The sequence below is a fragment of the Spea bombifrons genome, chromosome 2 (genome assembly GCF_027358695.1).
Source record: "Spea bombifrons isolate aSpeBom1 chromosome 2, aSpeBom1.2.pri, whole genome shotgun sequence".
Lineage (NCBI taxonomy): Eukaryota > Metazoa > Chordata > Amphibia > Anura > Pelobatidae > Spea > Spea bombifrons.
In genome coordinates, this window is record NC_071088.1 from 56,523,495 (window position 1) to 56,538,425 (window position 14,931).

The 14,931-nt window shown below is 40.1% G+C and overlaps 1 protein-coding gene across 1 annotated transcript; it reads right to left on the bottom strand.

The window, feature by feature from the left end:
* Positions 1-665: 665 nt before the first annotated feature.
* On the bottom strand, positions 666-8,966 carry PSMA5 (proteasome 20S subunit alpha 5). The gene is made up of 9 exons (XM_053454324.1): positions 8,810-8,966; positions 8,156-8,222; positions 6,067-6,193; positions 4,302-4,369; positions 4,059-4,166; positions 2,822-2,880; positions 2,614-2,716; positions 2,408-2,494; positions 666-798 (listed from the first exon to the last, which is right to left on the bottom strand). Exons 1-9 carry the CDS (start codon positions 8,836-8,838, stop codon positions 721-723), a joined length of 726 nt encoding a protein of 241 aa, XP_053310299.1. The 5' UTR covers positions 8,839-8,966; the 3' UTR covers positions 666-720.
* Positions 8,967-14,931: the final 5,965 nt, after the last annotated feature.

A 14,931-nucleotide genomic window follows, 5' to 3' on the forward strand; every position in this document is an offset into this window, starting at 1 on the left:
TTGTTTTTTTTTTCTCCATTATTTTTTGGAAGTGCAGAAACAATTTTTCTCCCTCTCTTCCACCTCATTTGTTTGTGCTGATCACAGTAGCCCTGCATTGCCGATTGCAATAATTACGATTAGCCAGCAGAGTCTAGAAAGACTCTCCTGTCCTCAAGTGAATTTACGGTGGGTCTCAGCAGTAACGCCTACCAGAATGGAATGCCAGAGCATGTAATAAAGCATTCCTTAAATGAGTCTGTACTGGTGTTTGCAGTGAGTGCAGTTACACACGACCAGTCAGCAGAAAGCCAAATACGACGATAGTGCGGGCTGTCAAGAGACTGCCTGATCTCCAATGTAGTTGCAATGTCCCCGCCAGTGCAACAAAGTTGCTGTATGACCTAATTGATTTCTTGCAACATTTTAAGGACGCTCTAAAGGGACTGAAGGGGTTAAATTGCTTGTGTTACAATGAGCAACTGTTAGAGGTCCCTAAAGTCTAGTGCCACTCAGTATATTTAGGTAGGTTAACTCTCTTATATGTTCTCTTGAGTAATCTAAATGTTGTAAATATGACATTTCAAAACAACTACACTATCAACAAAGGCTCCAACTGAAGAAAATGTTTATTACTGGTGATGGTCAGCTCCATTTATATACAGAGACAATGAGATTTTTTTAAAAAAAAAAATGGGGAACAGCAAGGCCTTGTCACAATCTGCGAAGGACTCGTGATGCTTAGATGTCCTTTATCACCTCCTCCAGCTCCTCCTTGCAGTACATGTGAAACTTCTTCCCAGGCTCTATCGTTGCAAGCTGTGAGAGGAAAACAAGGGAAGTCAGCAGGGAAGGAGATGGGTTGAACAGCTGCTGTGAGTGTGATGGATGTCAAAGAGGACTCTATGCTTTTGCAATACCCCAAATATAGCCACCTCCCACTAGAATAGCTCCCTGGAAAGATTTCCACACCCCCTTCCGCAGAGAAGACAACATTCTCAGGTTAGGGGAGAAATATGCTTCCATGTTCTCAACTAGAAAAGGCACGTAAAGCAAGGAAAGAAATTGTAAAAAGGTGCACAAACACGAGTAATATGTTTTCATTCACGTAGGCACATTGTCATAGAAGTCATTTAAGTAAATTCAACCTACAATATCTATGAGGATACCCCGGATTTGTTTTTTTGACAAAAGAGTAAATTGTAAAATTATCCACTATGTAATTTGAGCGCCACTGATATCCTGAAGATAATTTCCCCTCTAAAAGCAAAAGTATCCTTAGATCAAAAAAGTTTTGTTTTTTTTTAACCTTTATGACAATTAATACAGTTAACAAAATCTTTTAAAGGTTAGCCTTTATTGATTTAAAACAATCTTTCTTGATCATAAAATACAGTAATGTAGGTTAGCATTGGCTTTATCCCAATAAATGTCCTTTATCTGCAGACCTGGGGGTGCCATTTGTGTCAGTCATGTGATATTTTGGGAGATTTTCCTTGCTCAAACACCACATTGAACTTATTCTTTATGGCAATGCTAATGAAGTCTTTTCCTTCGCAAACTTTCATTAGTCATTGTCCAGCTGGGTGGTCAAGCCATTCCATAATTTACCACAGGCAGTATGACTGGAGGATCAGGGTTTATGCCAAGTGTATACATAGTATACCAGATAACATGTAGCTGCATGAAAACATTTTTGCAAAATCTGTTAACCCCGTAACGCCCAATGGCACGTCAGACACAAACGGCCAGGTAACGACCAATGATGTGCCTGGCACGTCATTTCATTAAACAAGCTTGGAACGTGATCTACGATCACTCGCTTCGCTTAAAAAGGTGTTGCTAAAATGCCTTGAGGTTGAGGCATTCAGCAACACCAAGATCGGCATCAGGAGCCATGTCCGGCCCCTCTTGGGGCATCAAGTCCGCCATACACTGTATGGTGGCGGACGCCCATTTTAAAAGAGTTTTAAGAGTTTCGAAAGGGGAAAACACTACTTGTAATTATTGCCCAATGACTTACAGAAAAAAGCAAAAAAAACAAAAACATTAGGTATTTTTAAACCCAGGACAAATGAATCTATTTAGCAGTTTTTTTCATTAGCTTCTTTGGATGAGTAAAAGATTTTTCCAACGAAAGTGAAAAAAAAGGTATTTTTTTCTCAATTTTTCATCATATTTTATTATATTTTTATAGGAAATTGGATATGATCAAAAAATGGTATCTAAACACAACCCCTGCAAAAGTGTCAAAACAGACTTGGTACAAAAAATAAAAAACAGCCTGGTCCTTAAGGGGTGAAAAAATAAAGGCAAATAGTTTTTGAAATGTTATTTTTAATCTTTAATGTATTTATTTTCAGCTTCACCAACTACACAAGCATATCTGTTACAAAGATACATTTAAATAGTTCACAACACAATTTACCTCAATGTTTGTTGCGTTCAGCTTCTCCTCCATCACTTGCTTTAGTATGGTGAGGGAAGACTTAATGGCTTCTTTCAGCGTCATGGTCTTTGTGAGGGGAAAGTCAGAGTGAGTTACGATACATTGACAGCATTTACCAAACCCATGTGGCTTTCTAAAAACATCTGTGCTGCACATAAGCTTTAAAATGAAAACGTGCCATTTACCTTGTGATAAACTTCCTGCAACGAACTCTGAGCTCCCTCAGAGGCTGAGCCAATGGCTCTTGCATCACACTGTACAAATGTTCCAGAGGGATCCATGTGGAATCTATAAATTAGGTAGATAATAGATAAGTATATTTAAATAAGACTATATTGACAGGCAAGACAAGAAACAATGTCTTGCCTGTGATGTACCCTAGACGATACTTACAATTGGGGCCCTTTCTCATCCGCTCCTCCAAACAGCAGAGCCACTCCAAATGGACGAGACTGAAACATGAGAAAATGCTCACGAATGTGGTTGTGCTAAAAACAGTGTGTTTTTTCAAGACACCAAGAACTCGCAATAGCCAAAAATAAAATGTAATAACAAAAAAACACTTATTTTAAAGAAATGTATATGCTCTAGGGCTGCAACAACTAATCGATTAAATCCATAATAATCGATAATGAAAATAGTTAATTTAGGGGCAGTTATGGTTGATGGGGTCTTTAGGGTTAATTTAGGGGCAGTTATGGTTATTGGGGTCTTAAGGGTTAATTTAATGCGGAGGATTTAGGGTTAATTTAATTAAGTTAATAAGGTTAACTTAAGGTGCAGTTAGAGGTAAAGGGGGAAAACTAAGGGGGGTCTAAATCCTGGGGGCAGTGAAGATTAATCCTGTACTTATTTATAAAAGTATTGTGTCAGTGTGCTGTGAATGAGTCTGAATCTGAGGGCACTATGACATATCTGGGGGTATAAGGCACATCTGGGGGTATAAGGCACATCTGGGGGTATAAGGCACATCTGGGGAGGACCGAGTGACATATCTGGGGGTATAAGGCATATAGGGTATATAAAGCATATGTGGGGAGGGCGGAGTGACATATCAGGGGGTATAAGGCACATCTGGGGAGGACCGAGTGACATATCTGGGGGTATAAGGCATATAAAGCATATGTGGGGAGGGCAGAGTGACATATCAGGGGGTATAAGGCATATGTGGGGAGGGCCGAGTGGCATATCTGGGGGTATGTGGCATATGTGGGAGGAAGTGTGGCAAGCCTGGGTTCAATTGTGCAGAACTGGGGGGGCAGGTTGGGAAATAAAAACAAGAAATACATTTTTATCAAAGTTTTTTTATTCTGCTGTTTGTTTTTAACATCCCGTTTGTTTATTAAATTATTTTAAATAAATAAAAAATGTAAAAAATTTTTTTTTTTATCCGATCAAAAAAGATTATCGGCCAACTAATCGATTATGAAAATAATAGTTAGCGGCAGCCCTAATATGCTCCTAGTTTGTATCTAGAGCACATGTTGATGCATGACATATCAAATCTTACTTTGTATAATACTAACAAGCATTCAAATGGTACTCATAATCACTAATGACAATAATAATAATTAAGAAAAGGTTTAGAAACATGCTAGTTTTTATCAAAACACACAAGCCATGTACTAACCATGGCTCCAGGATCGGCATCCTCTTCGCCAAACTGCAGGGCAAGGTTAGACACAGCTTGAGTGACACTCTCCACAGTCATAGTTTCATTGTAAGTAAACCAATGATTCTGGACAGGACATAAAGGGGATTTGTTTTAATTCTCAATTTTTGCATTTCCAAGTCACATACATCTTCACTATACATAAAGTAAAGAATTCCTAGTTAAAGCAAAATGAGAACAAACACATAGCCCTCCTGATACCTGTGTCTCCACTCGTGCTTTATCAATTAAAGTCTTTGCATCTGCAATTAATCCGCTCATGGCACAACCTAAGGAGAAAGGAGATGATTGTTAAATTATTTGCAGCACGCTAATGACCAAAATGCAAATCTCCAGTTACGATTACATTCATAGATAGGTGGACTTTTTTTTCTAATCCACCAATTTATGTCAGATAAAAATTAAGCAGAAGTCTGATCAAGATCACAGTGGCATATAGGGGGTTATAACGCATATCCAGGGGGGGGGGGCACAGTGGCATATCTGCGGGGGGCTGTGCGGCATATCTGGGGGGCAGCGCGGCAAGCCCGGGCTCAAACGTGCATCTCTGTCTCCAGTAACACTTCCCCTCCCCTGCCTCTCTCAGTTGGGGTACCCCAAGACTCAGTTTTAGGACCCCTTCTGTTCTCTCTTTACACTTCCTCCCTTGGCAAATTGATCTAATCCTTTGGCTTTCAATACCACCTGTATGCTGATGACACCCAGATCTATCTATCCTCCCCTGATCTCTCTCCCTCTGTCTTAGATCATGTAACTAACTGCCTTGCATCTGTCTCTACCTGGAGCTCTGCACGTTTCTTGAAACTTAACCTCTCCAGAACTGAACTCCTCATCTTCCCTCCCTCCAAAGATTCCCCCATCAATCTCCCTCAATGTTAATGGTGCTATCATCTCCCCGTCTACTCGTGCATGCTGTCTTGGTGTCACCCTTGACTCCGACCTTTCATTCACACCCCATATTAAATCTGTCTCTAAAAACTGTCGTCTCCATCTACATTGCCCGCATCCATCCCTTCCTAACACAGCATGCCACTACGGCCATGCCCTGATTATTCCCAGTCTTGATTACTGTAACTCTATCTTAGCTGGTCTCCCTCTTAACCGTCTCACCCCTCTACAATCCACCATGAATGCTGCTGCCAGACTTATCTTCCTCTCACATCGCTTTACTAACGTTTCTCCCCTCTGTCAGTCTCTTCACTGGCTGCCTGTGCGATTCATGATTCATTTAAAAATCCTCACTCTTACTTTCAAAGCCCTTCACAGTGGTTCCCCTCCCTACATCTCCTCACTCATCTAAATACACTCCTAACCGTTCTCTCCGCTCTTCCAATGATCTCCTTCTATCCCCTCCTTTAATTTCTAGCTCTCACGCACACTTACAAGATTTCTCAAGGGCTGCTCCTATCCTCTGGAATGCTCTCCCCCAGCCTATCCTTCAGAAAATCCCTCAACACCCACTTCTTTAAGGACACTTACAACATAGCACATTAACACCCTCCCATATTCCTTTAGCTCACCTTTCCTAGTCCCATTCCTGCAATACTTTCACTAGTGTGGCTGATCCATCCCTAACAGCAGCACTTTTTATGCAATACACCCTAAATCCCTATAGACTGTAAGCAGGGCCCTCCTCACCTGCTGTCTCTGTTAGTCATGTTACGTTACATACTACTTGTTATGTCCTGTCTACCCATTGTACAGCGCTACGGAATTTGATGGCGCTATAAAACAATAAATAATTTTTCTCAGTTCTTTTTTATTCTGCTGTTTGTTAAATTATTTTAAATACATGAAAAAAATATTTTTTTTTATCCGATCAAAAAAATAATCAGCTAACTAATCAATTATGAAAATAATTGTTAGTTGCAGCCCTAATATATTATATACACATTTATAATGTTGTAAATGACTATTCTAGCTGGAAAAGGCAGATGTTTAATCATCTGGCATGATGGCAACTAACCTATGTGAGCATCTATTTCTACAATCTTCTCAATGCTGCTGGGCTCCATCAGTGGTGATGTAATTCTCTTTTCAACTGCAAGACATACACCCTCTGATGTCTGAATGCCAATGGCTGTTGAGCCAAGCTGAAATAATGCAGAAATACAATTTAAGCATGTTTATTATTCATTCAAGTTAATTTTATTTAAATAATGCTGTACATACAACACTGAAAAACAAGAAAACAAGTAAGAAAGGCGATCATGGGAAAGGTGGGTCTACTTAATAATAATATTTTATTATCAGTAGTAGTAGTAGCAAACACTCCCCTAACTCCAAGAGTACATCACAAAGTTCAACCCACAGCAAAGACTTGGATATATCTGTTGAGATATTGTGGTTTGGCTACATTGCTATTAAGTGCAATTTGTTGAGAACCTTACTTTAATGAACTAAAGATGTTGATGAATTGTGTCTGTAGTTTCACGTAGCCTTGGAATATACAAACAATATTTTAAGTACACAAGTAGCCAGCATGTAGCTTCCCATCTGTGAATTTTAACTACAACTTTCATTAATCTCAGCAGTCTACTCCTCAAGCCAATGTTGGTTGAGAAATATGAGAGGCACCTAGAAGTAGTGACATGATAGCTGACCCTGGTGTGTTCTCTTTTAAAAAGTTTGCCTATAATCAAAAATACCTTTAAGGGTTTGTGTTATATATAAAAACGCATTATATAACTGGATCTCAGGAAAGAGGTAGTAGAGGCTAATACATTTATAAGGATTTATAAATGCATGCACAGGATAGGCATAGGGCTTTTATGAATCTAGGACAAAAAGAAGACCTGATTAAGGTTTCAGACTTCAAAGCAGGCACACTAGATAGGATGAATGTTTCTTATCTGCTGTCAAATGTTTTTGTACAAGGCACCTGGATACTAAAAAATCTAAATTACCTTTTGTGGAGGTAGCATGCAGACACCACAGGAGCATTATAACATAATATTAAAAATATAAATTCCAGTCATTATGGGTGTAAAAGTAGTTAAAGTGATCTGACCTGACTAAACAACATTTGGCCAGTTGAATTTACATCCTCACAGAAAGGACAGGAGGAGAATTATTTAAGTGCAAATGTAGCCCCCCGAAGCCCACATAAAAGGGCAGCTGTAATTCATGTATTACATTGTCTGTACGGTCTGTTTGTAAATGTGTGATAGTGTTAGTATTGTCTTTTGATATTGTATCCATAGGATTGTATGTATTGTCTTTTGATTAGTTTATCCATAGAATTGTAAATTGTATGTTGTGTGATAGTATTGTCTTTTGATATTGTTAACCAATAGGAATGTTAATGGGGTGTACCTTTGATCCCACCCTATAAGAACTCCCTGTATGTCCTTAGTTTTGACACAATCTTTCCATCCTTGCTGCAGTTAGTTACAATCTTTCCATCATTCTTGCAGTCACAACTTCATTCCCAATGTAACCCTGTGTGTGTTAGCCTTCATAGGCTTCATCGCAGCATTAAACCCTCCATTTTCCTATCAAAGAAGCATTTTCCTGTGATTATTCGAGCTATGTGGATTTAAGCTATTAACCCCTAGACGAAGGTGTGTCGGCACCTGGAATCCCCTTTTTCCCAAAATATATCCCATTTCCGACACCTTTTAGTTTAAGAAGAAGAAAATAAAAACTACACAAATGTATAACTTTGTGTATATCAGTACATTAAAAAACAAAAATACATAAAAGCAGACCTAGTCATGCAGTCATTGCATTTCCATTTGAAACAATAATTAGCGTAACAAGAATCGGACTGACTAGATTTAATTTTAACTCGCACAAAAAGTTTATGAGATGCTAATCAAGAACAGACAAAATCTGTGCGCAGATGTGTCATTGCAGAGGAAAAATCTCCACCTACATATCAGTCTGAACCAATATGTGAAGTCAATTTCCTCTGCACAAGGGAACCAACAACCCTAGACATCTTGGGACAGAGGACAGATAAGATCACTTTCGCTTTCTATTCCAACCGGAGGACAAATAAAATTAGATAATCTAGAACAAGAGAGCAGGGACAATTAAAGTGTCATTACTACCTTTATGGCCTCTATAGCATATTCTACTTGGAAGAGTCTCCCCTCTGGAGAGAATGTGTTGACTCCTCTAAGGAAAAAGAAACAAAAAAATAAATAAAATAAACAAGTTGAACATGATATTTATCTCATTATTCATTATTACACCTGCCCTTCAGCATAGCATGATTTACTCTGACACCTGACCAGTGTTTCACACTACTACAGCCACATGTGCCTTCCCTCAGAGAAGTGACACAAACCATCCTTTGCATAATGGCACACGCCACCCTGCATATGCCTCCCTCGAAAACGGCACATGCCACCCCCCACGGTTTGCATAAAGCTTCCTCTCCCCATCGTTATACGGACACCTAAGTCCCAAATACTGTCTGTCCATTCCTTATACACTATCAAATTTTAAGAATGCAACCAACTGTAATAGAAAGAGTGTGTGTGAATAGATCCCAATGTAAATGGACCAGCAAACGCCTGCATGGACTCAGTTTAGTAGCCCGGTTACGTGTATATTACAAAACACTTGCCCATCCATGGCCACCGAAGCGAAAGTTTGATACAGACCGTGAATAACATTAAAACTACATGCCACTGTCACTGAAATTCCCACTCATGACTCAGCGTCCCAACTACTTATTTCCATAAAAAACGTACACTTACCTGTCATACTCTGAACGCGTTAGAAACATGTTGCTAACGGTACGAGTGAACGATCTTACACCGGACTTAAAAAACGAAGCTGCCGATTACACAGCAAGTATAGAGAACAAGGCCTACAGCTACCGGCATACACTGCGCATGCGCACACCATCCATGCCGATTGGTTTACAGACTGCAGCGGAAGCGTCAAAGATCACATGCTGGAGCAATGTTTGACGGGAAGATTAAGTGTTCCGGTTGTTGATGCTGATAGGTGGATGTGATTTTCTCAATGCTTCTTTTTATATGTGAAAATAAAAATGAACAAAACTTGGAGTAGTTTATGTATGAAGCATATTGTAAACCGTTATTTGAATGAGTAGGGGTACAATGGAAATTTAAGGTAATGTTTTTCCACTCAGAAAACATTCCTAGTTTGTTTTTTTATCTAATCAAGTAAAATAGCTGTTGTCGCTATCGGACCTCGCAAGTGTGTCTCTATTGGACGCAAACAGTAATGAAATTAAGTAAATTAAGACTTAAGTCTTACTGGAAAATATTAAAACGAATTCATTCATGGGAAGAATTGGTTAATTCCTGCTGCTCAGGGTTTGTTTCATATGAACAATTTTAATGGCAGGGAATGTTTTTAAGAATCGGGGTTACTACAGATTACTACAGAGTAGCGGGAAATAAGTTATTCCTTATGTATCCATGAGGAATACGTTTTAATTCACTTTATTCCATTGTTTATTTGTTTTTTTTTTAATTCCTAGTAGGCATCTGCCTTGTACGCAGGATCTTGGCCTCAGGTTTTCAATGGGACATAAATGGTGCTCCTCTTTCTTCTATTTGTTATACAATTAGCTTCTTATAAGCTTAAAATGTACACCACAATCAAAATACTGCAAACAATAAATGAGAAAGAAAAAGACAGAAGAAAAATGGAAAGGATCGGGGACAACCAATCTGTAGTGTCCCTAGGTCTCTTCCTAAACACTTCATATAAAACTACAGTCACTACAACCATTCACACCGTGGAGCTCGACCCCCCCTAAATTTTAATATTAATTTAGGAAAAAAAGAAAAAGCCTGAATATAAGACTACCCTATAGGAAAATGCTTTACTAGTTAGTATTAATTAATGTTAACTCTTTTTCATATTTAATAAAAACTATGATTGAGAAAAATGATTTGTTTTTATTTCCTTTTATTTGTCAACCTGCACAGTTATACACATCTGCCCCAGGCTCTGCCCCCCAGATATGCCTTATACCCTCCTATATGCCACTGACATGCCACTGTGCCCCCTGATATGCCTTATACCCCCTGATACGCCACTCTGGTGGACAACCTTTGCTGCTGCCCGCCACTTTTGCTGGAGCTTCTGTGGTGGAGCACCGGAACATCATTTCACGCTGGCACTCCATCATAGGAGCCCCGGCGGAAGTGGAGGGCAGTAGCGGAGGTTGTCTGCGCACATTGTGCAGACGTCCACCAGCTACCAGAGAGGACGATCCAGGTCCCCTGCAGTGCTGCGGGGATCTGGATCTTAATCTTATAAACATTATCAATTATTAGCGATTTTGTCGATTAGTTGTTGCAGCTCTACTAATATCATAAATGACCTGAAGAACCAACTAATTTAAATTTGTATGTGAAGTTTTATGACTCGCCATGCAAATTAAATACATACATACAATAGCAAAACTAATGACTACGCCTGTTAAGTTTCATTGAAACACTTCAAACGAACAGTAAACCTGACATGACTGGTAGTTCTGCTTAGGAAATGTAATGGGATAGGCATAAAGCTATCCTAAATCTAAAACAAGACCAAGGACTGGTTAAGGCCTGTCTCTACATTAGGAAACATTGGAAGTTTAGATGTGCACTTTACCTAATGTATAGGTTTGTCTTAGTCTGTCAGTTCTAGTTTTGTCACACCTTTTGAATGTACCGTATTTTTCGCTCCATAAGACGCAGTTTTTTTCCTCCCAAAGTAGGATGAAAAATCAGCCGCGTCTTATGGAGCGAAGATGCAGGCAGGGAGGGGGGGGGCATATACTCACCAAAAGCGCACCGGGTGCCGCTCATCAGGGGGTGCCAACTTGCCGGCACCCGGCACCCCTCCAGAGACGGACAGTAATGTCCGCCGCTGGAGGAGCAGGCTTGCAAGAGAGCGGTATCGGAGGTCTTTAACAGACCTCCGGCTCCCTTGAGTGATTTTAAGCCGGTTCCCTTGAACCGGCTTAATATCACTCAAGGGAGCCGGAGGTCTGTTAAAGACCTCCGATACTGCTCCCTTGCGATCCGCGCGGCAACTGCTGCTGTGGGCGCGGCTTCAGTGCCGCCGGGATCTGACAACAAACCCCGGCGGCACTGAAGCCGCGCCCACAGTGCCCTCTGACCCGGAAGAAGACAGAAGAAGAGGAGCGAAGAGGAGGATTGCTGTAAGAAGAAGACTGCTGTAAGAAGAAAAGAGGTAGAAAAGAAGGTAGGAAATCATTCAGTAAGACTGAGTGACAGTGAGAGTGGATTGGTATGTGTGGAATCTGTGGATTGGTATATGTGTGGATTGGTATGTGTGGAATCTGTGGATTGGTAATGATGGTTCTTAATGCTGCTGTTGGCTATTGTTCATGTTAAGTTATTCAGTTATTGTAATAAATATTTTAGCCCATTTTTTAGCTCAAAATATTTTTTCCTTTTTTTTTCTCCTCTAAAATCTAGGTGCGTCTTATCAGCAGGTGCGTCTTATAGAGCGAAAAATACGGTATGTACTGTAGCTGCAAAAATTCTTGGCAATATGTAATGGAATTGAGTTCCTTGTTTCCTATAGCAGTGGGGTACCATTAGTAAATATTATCAAAGAAAACGGTGGAAGACATGCTGAGAAGAAGGGCTTCAAAGAATAGCTGAGGTCCTGTCTGATGTCCCCCCCCCCCTCCTATGCTGAAGAGCTGAAAGATAACTGGGAGGCGGTAGGAGACATAGCGGAGGAGGAGTCCATAGTGGGGGAAGATGGTCTATCGACGTCCTATGATAGGCAAGTCCTGCGGGAACTGAGGAAAACATTGAGGGAAGCTGTCAAGTTTGCAGTGATGTCAGAAGATGACACTGAATGTGGAAGTCGAGGAAAGAAGGCGATTACAAGGGAGAAGAGGCAAGCTTCCAGCGCTGTAAGTGGAAAACAACTTTGCAAGAAGAAAAGGAAGCTTCAGAGGAAGATTGTGGAGATTGTTGGACCAAACATGCAGGGGTCACTGGCAGCATCCAGGCCAGAACTGCAAGAAGAAACTGATCAACCAGGAACTTCTCAAGGGCAAGGCAGAGCTGGTGTTGCAGAGGGTAAGTGCCAAGTTAAGTGAGGTAGAGGGTTGTTTGTTTAATTTGTTAAAGGAATGGCAGGGCCCTATGCAGCTCAGACTTGGAAGGGTGCAGGTTCAGTTAATTAAAGTTAAATATGATTAATGAAGCCTATATGAAAGAAGCATTATCTTGCAAAATGTCCCTTTTAGGTTTTCATTTAACAAAAGCTGTAAAAGAGAACATTTTGAGTGATGAGTATATTGACATTTTATCATTGCTTCCTACTTCTAAAGAAATTTTAATTAAGCCAGATACAGAGGATGATAGGAAAAGGCCTGTACCTAGGTCATGCAACAACTGGCAGCTAGCATTTTGTATTTTCAAGACCCGAATCCCCCGGGTCGCGGGAGCAGGGTCTTGACATGCCCCGCTCCTCCCCCATTTCCCCTTTAAATGGGACTGCCCACCGACATCATGGGACCGCGTAGCCGGAGCTTAAAGTGGGGAATGAAAGATGTTAGGACATGGGTTAGTATAATGTTACCTCAGAGATGTTACCTCAGTCAAACTGTGAGTGGATGGCCCAGGACAAGGTGCTGGAGCAACTAAAAAAAAATTAATGTTAACAAGGCTCCGGGGCCTGACGGTATTCACCCACGAGTACTTAAGGAGCTGTGTCAGGAAATAAGTGAACCTCTGTTTCTAATCTTTCGGGATTCTTTTCTTTCAGGAATTGTACCAGAGGATTGGAGGAAGGCACATGTGGTTCCTATTTTCAAAAAGGGTTCCAACTCTGTGCCCGGAAATTATAGACCTGTGAGCCTAACTTCCGTTGCTGGGAAAGTATTTGAAGGGCTGTTTAGGGATAATATTCAAGAATTCCTTGGGAAGAATAGTATTATTAGCATAAATCAGCATGGTTTTATGAAACATAGGTCCTGTCAAACTAATTTAATTGCATTCTACGAAGAAGTAAGTAGAAGTGTAGATCAGGGTGTTGCAGTGGATGTAATCTACTTGGATTTTGCCAAGGCGTTTGATACGGTTCCACACAATAGGTTAGTATTCAAACTGAAAGAAATTGGCCTAGATGCAAATTCTTGTTCTTGGGTAGAACATTGGCTTAGAGGTAGAGAACAGAGAGTTGTTATAAATGGTAAATTTTCAAGCTGGTCAAAAGTGGTAAGTGGTGTCCCTCAGGGTTCTGTTCTGGGACCAATTTTATTCAACATATTTATAAATGACCTGGCAATAGGCGTTGAAAGTCATGTTTCTGTGTTTGCAGATGACACTAAACTAGGTAAAGTAATACAGCGCGAGCAGGATATTACTGTGATGCAGAGGGATCTAGATAGACTGGGGGACTGGGCACTCAAATTGCAGATGAAATTCAATGTAGATAAATGTAAAGTTATGCACTTCGGGGTAGCGAATGCACAAGCAACCTACACCCTAAACGGTAGTGAATTAGGGGTAATGACAAATGAGAAGGATTTGGGAATTGTTATAGACAACAAACTAGGCAACAATGTGCAATGTCAGTCTGTGGTTGCTAAGGTATTGTCGTGTATAAAAAGGGGCATCAAGTCGCGGGATGAAGATATAATTTTGCCTCTGTATAAATCAATGGTAAGGCCGCACCTTGAGTATGCTGTGCAATTTTAGGCACCTTTTCTAAAGAAGGATATCATAGCACTAGAAAGGGTGCAGAGGCGGGCTACAAAATTAATAAAAGGAATGGAGCACTATAGTTATGAAGAAAGGTTAACTAATTTAAATCTGTTTAGTTTAGAAAAACGTCGCCTCAGAGGGGAAATGATAACGTTGTATAAATATATTCGGGGCCAATACATACCATTGTGTGGAAATCTGTTCATAAACAGGACTATGCATAGGACACGTGGTCATGCATTTAGACTGGAAGAAAGGAGATTTAGACTAAAGCAGAGGAAAGGGTTTTTTACAGTAAGGACAATAAGGATGTGGAATTCTCTGCCTGCAGAGGTAGTTTTATCAGAGTCTGTACAGACGTTTAAACTGCGACTGGATGGATACCTGGAAAAACATAATATTCGGGGATATAATCTTTAATTATGGGGATACAGCTTATTGATCCAAGGAGAAATCTGACTGCCATTTTGGGGTCAAGAAGGAATTTTTTTCCCTGGTTAGTGCAAAATTGGAAAGAGCGAAGCCGGGGTTTTTTGCCTTCTTTTGGATCAACAGCAACAAATTAACAGATATAGGAAAGGCTGAACTTGATGGACGCATGTCTTTTTTCAGCCTATGTAACTATGTAACTATGTAACTATGTAAGATACGCATCTAGTAGTAGGAAGCAATTTAGGAATGGTGGAAAGGTGAGTGCTGGGCTTTTAATGAATCTCAGTGTAAGTTGTTGAATTCATTCAAATTTAAACACAAATGTACATTTTGTGCAGGCAGTCAAGCAGCTTATAGGTATTTTCAGAAAAACAGGGGAAGTCAAGCAGGTAGAGAACAGGTTCAAAAAAAAAGCAATGACAATGTTAAGGTGCTCCCCCTTTTTTAAGCAGTTATCCAGACGGATGGCTAAACTTTTATTTGAAGGTTTTAATGAAGGTTTCAGAGTTCTGTTGTATACTGAAAATTATATTGTTTGGGTCAATACCTTAAAGTCAGTGGAAGATGATAAGAAGGAGTTACACAATTGTTGGGGAGGGTGGAAGCCAAAAAGGAGTTTGGTTCATTCAGGTTAATTCAACATTTGTCCTTTCCAAAAAGGGAATCACTAAATTATCAGATAGGGAGAGAAACATTTCTGGTTAAATATGTGTCTTTTGAGGATGCTT

Excerpts from the sequence above, each read along its gene's own strand:
- PSMA5 (XM_053454324.1), bottom strand. The coding sequence starts at position 8,838 with ATGTTTCTAACGCGTTCAGAGTATGACAG. Across the intron at positions 8,223-8,809 it reads ACGCGTTCAGAGTATGACAG|AGGAGTCAACACATTCTCTC; the intron begins GTAAGTGTACGT and ends CTTTTTCCTTAG. Across the intron at positions 2,495-2,613 it reads TGCAGGAAGTTTATCACAAG|ACCATGACGCTGAAAGAAGC; the intron begins GTAAATGGCACG and ends CCCCTCACAAAG.